At 48.0% G+C, this 6,773-nt stretch overlaps 1 protein-coding gene across 10 annotated transcripts in view; it reads left to right on the top strand.

The window, feature by feature from the left end:
- The window catches only part of plch2a (phospholipase C, eta 2a), a 103,469-nt gene that overhangs the window by 65,972 nt on the left and 30,724 nt on the right, over positions 1-6,773 (top strand). For all 10 annotated transcript variants that reach the window (XM_037976912.1, XM_037976911.1, XM_037976914.1 and 7 more), the window contains 3 exons: positions 4,675-4,821; positions 6,021-6,264; positions 6,353-6,482. In XM_037976912.1, the coding sequence (XP_037832840.1) occupies positions 4,675-4,821; positions 6,021-6,264; positions 6,353-6,482 (521 nt within the window). The remainder of the gene's footprint in view (positions 1-4,674; positions 4,822-6,020; positions 6,265-6,352; positions 6,483-6,773) is intronic.

Below are 6,773 nucleotides of genomic sequence, written 5' to 3'. Positions count from 1 at the left end.
GGATTGCGTTCTTGCACTGTTAGCAAAATATCTCCCGAATCGCTGAATGAGTTTTAATGAAACTTCCAGAAAGAAATCATCGGGCCCAAGATGGCTGCCTCAGGAAAGCGATCTTGACAAACGTGAAAACGGGGTCCGTTTTACAGACGACGAGTTTAAATTTGGCGCGTCAGTAGCTGAGGGTCGTTCACAACGGGCGCCCCAAGAGCTAACGGGTCATGAAAGGCGTTTCTGATGACGTTTGATCAAAACAGCTGGGCGGCGGGCGACAAGCATCCCAACGAAGGAACGCTGGGATTTTAATCAGTGTTCTGTTTCGTTGACCGGAGGAAACGTTTGTATCGGATAAATTAAATGGAAGCTTTCAAAGGTGGATAATTAAACTCCTGATCCATTTATTCATCCAGGAGGGACACCCTGGACACGTCTCCAGTCCATCACAGGGACGCATGGGGACAAACGAGACAAGCAACCATTGTGTTGTTAAATTCAGTCCATATGAACGATGATCCCGCCGGAATAAAATCCCTCTTTTCCGTGCTTGGAAAACAGCCGAGTATCGGCCTGATGGCGGGACATTCGTAATATTTGGTGTCATAAATATAATTAGGCTGTTTGGGGACATCCCGCGATGCGTGTCCCTCATTTGTTCGGCGCTCCTGGAAGGATCCGTCTCCTGTTAACGTATATCCGTGGCGTGTTGTTTATTGCACGGAATGGCGGCGGCGTCAGTCTTCATTATGTTCGGCCCTAAATTGGCCATCTGTCCCGGGGAGTCAGCTGTGTTTGTGGAGGCAACATATGGCCTGGAGGCAATCCTGCCCCCGGGGCTTAACCTGCCGGCCGAGGAGCTAATTCCACCTCCTTGGCATGCGGCGCGGCGGCCTCAGCAGGTCAGCAAACCTGTCCTCAGCTGTTTTACGTGGAGAACCGTTTCCTCCTGTGGCTTGTAGCTGATTTAACCTACTTGACGAACCACTGCCCTACAAAGAGGCTCCTTCTGCGTCACCTCCTTTAAAGATTATCGTTATTTATTTTAAATTAAGAGAGTTGGGCGTTCAAAGACAGAACTCCCTCAAGCTGAGATGGAAACAGAGTTTTTTATCGGTCCCTGAAAGCTAAATAAATGTAGTTTAACCCTTTTTTTTGTCCTGATTTAATGTGCAGTCCGAGTGTGGATTTGTCGAGCAGCTGTGGAGGAGCTCTCACCCGTCCTCGTTAACCGCGGCCCGAATCCATTCAGCTCTACGTCCACACTCCTCCTGAATCTGACGTTGTAACCATGGCAACAAGCCCAGATCCCCGCCGCTCGAAGGCTTTCTGCGGTGCCGGTGCTCCGTTTTTATTTTATTATTATTTTTTTTTTGTCTCCCCACCTCTACAAGCTGCTGGGTTCTGTTTAACCAACATCTGTCGGATGGTTTTAGGGTCCGTTTTTTCCTTTTCGTTCCGTTCTGTTGAAGAAAAAGGTTAACCCGCTGGAATAAATTTGTCACAGCCGGCTGCTTTTTAAGCTGCAAAGTTTGTTGGATTCTTATGAATTAATGATCCAACCCTGTGGGCTGCCATGCTCAGGTTGTTTGAATCCGTCGTCCGGCCTCCGTGCACGCAGAGCACGGCGGTAATTTCCTCTCCGGTTCCAGTAAAAGTTAAAGATGGTTGTTTGTGTCGGACCGGAACGAGCGAAACTGATGAAGGATTGGGAGCTGGATGCTTTATCTCGTCTCAGTCAGACTTCCAGAGGCTTTAACTCACTTCTGTCATTTTTTAAATCATTGACTGCACTTCATACTCCCTAAATGGTGTTTACACGCCCGCCCGCCGTGGCGCACTTCTCTCGGTCGTTTCTCCGACCTTGATCATGGCCAGCTGAGGCGTGCGGCATTGACGAACCGCCGTAGCCTCGCTCAGCGTCGCGCTGGACGCCGCTCTCTGCAGGTGCCATCTGTGAGCAGCCAGCACACGAGAGTCGGGAGGAAGTCTCGCCACCGCCACGGGGTTCTCAACTTCATCGCCACAAGCCTCCGAGGCGTGCGGCGCCCGTTGCGTCTCCAGCTCGTCTCAGGTGGTGTATTCAGTCTCCTGGACGGGCGCCGTCCTCTGACAGGAAACATCCACGGCTGCAGGAGATTAGGCTTAATTCAAACGTGCAATAATGTTGTTTAATCTGCGTACATTTAAGGCTTCTCCACCATGTGACGGGGTTGTTTTCAGTCCTCCGGGGTGAGATCGGGATTCAGAGTCCTTCGGATCAGTGCCGGCAGGCGGTTTGAGATTCTGACCCGGGAGTTATTTCATGGGTTGGTGCCTTCCTCTCTCCGACTGAAGATGAGCAGCTCTGTGGTTCGGCTGCAGAAATGACCCTCTGTTTGAAATCAATAAAACGCTGTTCTACAGCTGTGGTACATTCATCCTGCAGGAGGCTACACTGTAAAATCATTACGGCTTAGTTGCTTATGGATCCCGTTTTCTGTTGTTTTTACCCCCCCTCTTACTGAGAACCAATTACTGACACCATTGATGGCTCGTTCAGTGTCCCATTTGGACCTGGATCACATCAGAACTGGCTAAAAAGATGGAGGACGATGTAGAAATGTAAAAACATCAGCAGATTTTATTCCCATCTGAGCACGCAGATGACTCTAAACAAACTGGGGGAAAGTTTATATCCCAGGAGGAAGACTTTTCTTTTCATCTTTTTAAATTTTCCTCGGAAGGAAAACTTCTGGATCAGAGCGGCGCGTAAACATGGCCGAGCGTCGGGCTTTCATTTCGGCTAATTGAAGAGCGCCTAATGGGTTCAAAACGCAGACAGAACAAAGGGAAACTGATCACGTTAGGATGATGAGAGATAATGTCACACCTGGAAGCTTTAAGGCTGCGTCGTTACAAATCCATCCTTTTCTGTTTTATTTAAAGTTTTTCCCCCAAAATAAAACCAGTTTCCTGCTTTAAAGGATCCATTCTGCTGATTCAGTTTTAAATGCGTTTATTATTTGAACGATTTGAGGTTTCTGCAGGTATTTCTCGTGATTTGATCAGCAGGAGTGCCTCAGTGTCAAACGGCTGATTAGTGTTTGTCTTATTTGAGTGCAGGTGTGCGTTTGCGGGGATGGATGGGAGTATTTAAGCGGCGCGGCTCGTACTCGCGATCGATGAGCGTAATGAGTTGGTCTCTGCTGCAGTATTGATCCTCACCAACAACAAAAAAAACAGGATGATTGTTCCGAGTTTCTGCAGAGAGTCAACAGGAGGTAATAAAAGTCGTCCCCCGGCCTCCGGAGCGCTTCGTTCTCATGGTTTTACATTCAGCCGGAGAAGTTGCTCAACAACCATTCAGGGCCGCTGGGACTCTTCAGCGTGCAGAGAGCCGAACGCTTTAATGACCCTTCCCGGTCCCTGCCGGCGCTGGAGTTTGTTAACGCTCCTCTGTGCAGGAATTCGATCGCTGAGGTCAGGAAAGCAGGACTGGAGTGCATTAACAACACCCCGGGGGCGGGTCGAGTGCAGCGAGACCTCAGCGAGGACGAATCAATCCTCGCTCGCTGCTGGAAGCTGCTCGGGTGTGAAGCGGGTTGTGATGTGGAGGCACGAGGCCACGTGTTCGGTTTGGGCTTTTTATTATTGTTCCTTCGCTTTGAAGCCTCAGCCGAAACCTTCAGGCGCCGCATGACGGAGGAAACGCTGATTCAGCATCTACGGTTTTCCTCTTTTTATCGATCCAACTGCTCCTGCAGACTTCCTGCTGTTTTAGCTGCTCTGACTTTAGTTTTTTTATTTAAATATTTAACTCCAAATCATTTCTTCATAGAAATACATCAGGATCTGTTCAGTTCCTTCAAAAACAGTCTGCTCCAGCCGCTGGCTCCGGTTCTGTCGTCTTATGCTACGTTTAGCGACGGTTCTGCTAGTTTTAGGTTAGCTTTAGTTAGCCTTTTGCTACCACGAGAACCCAGGGAGTGGGAAAGGAGGGCATTAATCTGAGAAGCCTCCAGGAGGTCAAAGGTGACCCTGATGGAGCTGGGAGGTGGTCCCAAGAATCAGATGAGTTTAAACTGAACTGAACACCAGATGCTGCAAACACCCTCCCTACAGTGAAGCACGGTGGCGGCATCATCAGCAGCAGGGACTGGGAAACCTGTTAGAGATTTGAGGCCGGGTCGGAGGTCCACCTGAACGGCCCGAGAAGCCACTGGGACCAGAGGAAGGTTCTGGAACACCTGCTTCATTTTTAGCTGCGGTTCTGCTGGTTTTAACCTTCCTCTCGTGTTAGCTGTCGGCTTTGACCTCCAAATATATAATTAATTTGTCTCCTGACTCTTGGTTTCCTCGTTCGGCTTCCTTATCCATTAAAAACATGGTTTTATTTCTTTTATCGTGGCATCCCGGGGCTTTCTTTTCGCAGCTTTCTTCTAATTTTGAATCCATAAAACCAAAAAAGGGTCGAATGGACCTCAAGACAATGAGATATATTAGGTTCCTCTGTTATCTGACAACTGAGGGGTGTTACAACACATCTTTGTAATAAATTAGTTGTTTTTGTTGTGATACAAACCTGAGATGTGACCAAATCCAGCCTGAGTTTCGTCTTCATGTCTCGATACATTAAAGCTGAATGGTTCGTTCGATGCTGACAGTGTTTAAAGTTTCAGTTTTTCCTTCTGTTTGTTCCAGTGGAGAAATGCATGAACTCCATGCAGTCGGGGACCCAGATGGTGAAGCTCCGCGGCGGCTCCAAAGGTCTGGTGAGGTTCTTCTTCCTGGACGAACACAAGTCCTGCATCCGCTGGAGGCCGTCGCGCAAAAACGAGAAGGCCAAGAGTGAGTGTTCCCTTTGCAACGCCGCGTTAAAAAACCTCTGGAACGGATTTCCTTTCGTTGCTCCGACAGAAAGATCTGAGCAGCAGAAATAAATGAATCAGCTGCAGTTAATCTGATTAATTCAGTGGTTTTAAAGAAGCAGGAGCGAAATCTGGACACATTTGTTTGACTTGTTGACTCGAGTTCTGTTCGTTTTTGATCCAAACCCGGTTCTGGACTCGTCAGAACCCTTCAGCTCTGTTTGGGAGTTTTTATTCACCAGATAAATATAAATAACGAGACAAACATCCCACTGGTTCTTTCAGGACTTTTTGCACCTTACTCGTCTCAGTTTTGCCTCACTGATTCAAGATGGCCGCCACGACCAAGAAAGGCACGTGCAGATAAATTTGTTTTATTGCTGACCTGAGAATAAAAACGGTTTCATCATTGTGGCGGCCGTTCTCTGAACCTTTCTGAGAGATTTATTTATTTTTCTTTCTGACATTTTCAGGTTTGTTTATTTTGATCCGTTTTATTTTCTCCCCGGAGGTCCGATTGGTTTCATAAGCACTTGACCTTTATCCTCGCCGCACAGAAAACCCGTTTCCCCGGCTGCGTTCTAGAAGAGAAGACGGGGGAAAGGACTCACAGTATGGCTGCCAGTCCCACGGCGGCTTAAAGGATCAGTTTCCTGTTGCTTCCCCTTCTCTGTAGTCCTGGAAATAATAAGCTCCTTAAGTCAATTTAATTATTCATCAGCTTTAATCTGCCCAAATAGTGTTTAACACACATGCCCCCGACATCACAACACACACTCCTCCTTCGCTGGCACAACAGAACAAATGGTTTTTATCTTAAACCCCCAGCAGCCCCCTGGATCGGCCTCATGAGCTGAAACGTTCCTGCAGAGGAAGTCTGAGGTCCTCGATGCTTCCAGGCTGGAAGGAAATCAGAACATTTTCTTCTTAATTAGGGTTTAAAACATTTAAGTATTACAGATGTTGTGATCTCGTTAATCACTTGTTGTTGTTTTTTTGTTTTTGTTTACATTTTACACATAATCCCAACGTCTCCGGAGCTCTGAGCTGGGGTTTTAATTTATTTGCAGACGTATCCCGAGCGCGAAACAAGCAGCTTAGCGAGATGCCGCCCTCACACAACACGACGAGTTTAAGTCCGAAAGTCTCCCTCTGACTTCCTGTTTCCTGTTTTCTCAGTTTCCATCGACTCCATCCGTGAGGTCTGCGAGGGCAAGCAGTCGGAGATCTTCCAGCGCTACTCGGAGGGCAGCTTCGACCCAAACTGCTGCTTCAGCCTGTATTATGGCGAGCACATGGAGTCCCTGGACCTGGTGTCCGGCACCGGGGAGGAGGCCCGGACTTGGATCACCGGACTCAAGTACCTGATGGCGGGAATCAGCGATGAGGACAGCCTGGCAAAGAGGCAGCGCACCCGCGACCAATATCCTTTACCGCCGCCCGGGGATCCGCCGCCCTGCAGAGAAAAAGAGGCGTCTTGTTTTCCTTAACGCACGTTTCGCTCTCTCCACGTGGCTGAAGCAGACGTTCACGGAGGCCGACAAGAACGGCGACGGCAGTCTGAGCATCAGCGAGGTTCTCCAGCTTCTGCACAAACTCAACGTGAACCTCCCTCGACAGAAGGTCAAGCAGATGTTCAAGGTACCGGACACATCTGGGGGTCGAAGCGCAGTTAATCAGTTAGTGCTGGGCGATACGGATCATTTTATATCACGATAACGATATATATCACAATATACCCCAATTACGTACGTTGTCAGTTATTCTCTGAAAAATATGAAAAAAATATCTAATTTCTTACTTTTTTCAAGCTTTATTTCGAAGTGACATTTAACTGAACTTTCACAAATGAGATCTGCTGCATTTTAGTGCAGCAATAAATATGTACCTGTTAGACGTAACAGTATCAAATGACAACAGACTCCATTATCT

The sequence above is a fragment of the Kryptolebias marmoratus genome, linkage group LG8 (assembly GCF_001649575.2).
Source record: "Kryptolebias marmoratus isolate JLee-2015 linkage group LG8, ASM164957v2, whole genome shotgun sequence".
Classification (NCBI taxonomy): domain Eukaryota; kingdom Metazoa; phylum Chordata; class Actinopteri; order Cyprinodontiformes; family Rivulidae; genus Kryptolebias; species Kryptolebias marmoratus.
This window is presented reverse-complemented; position numbering and strand designations above follow the sequence as displayed.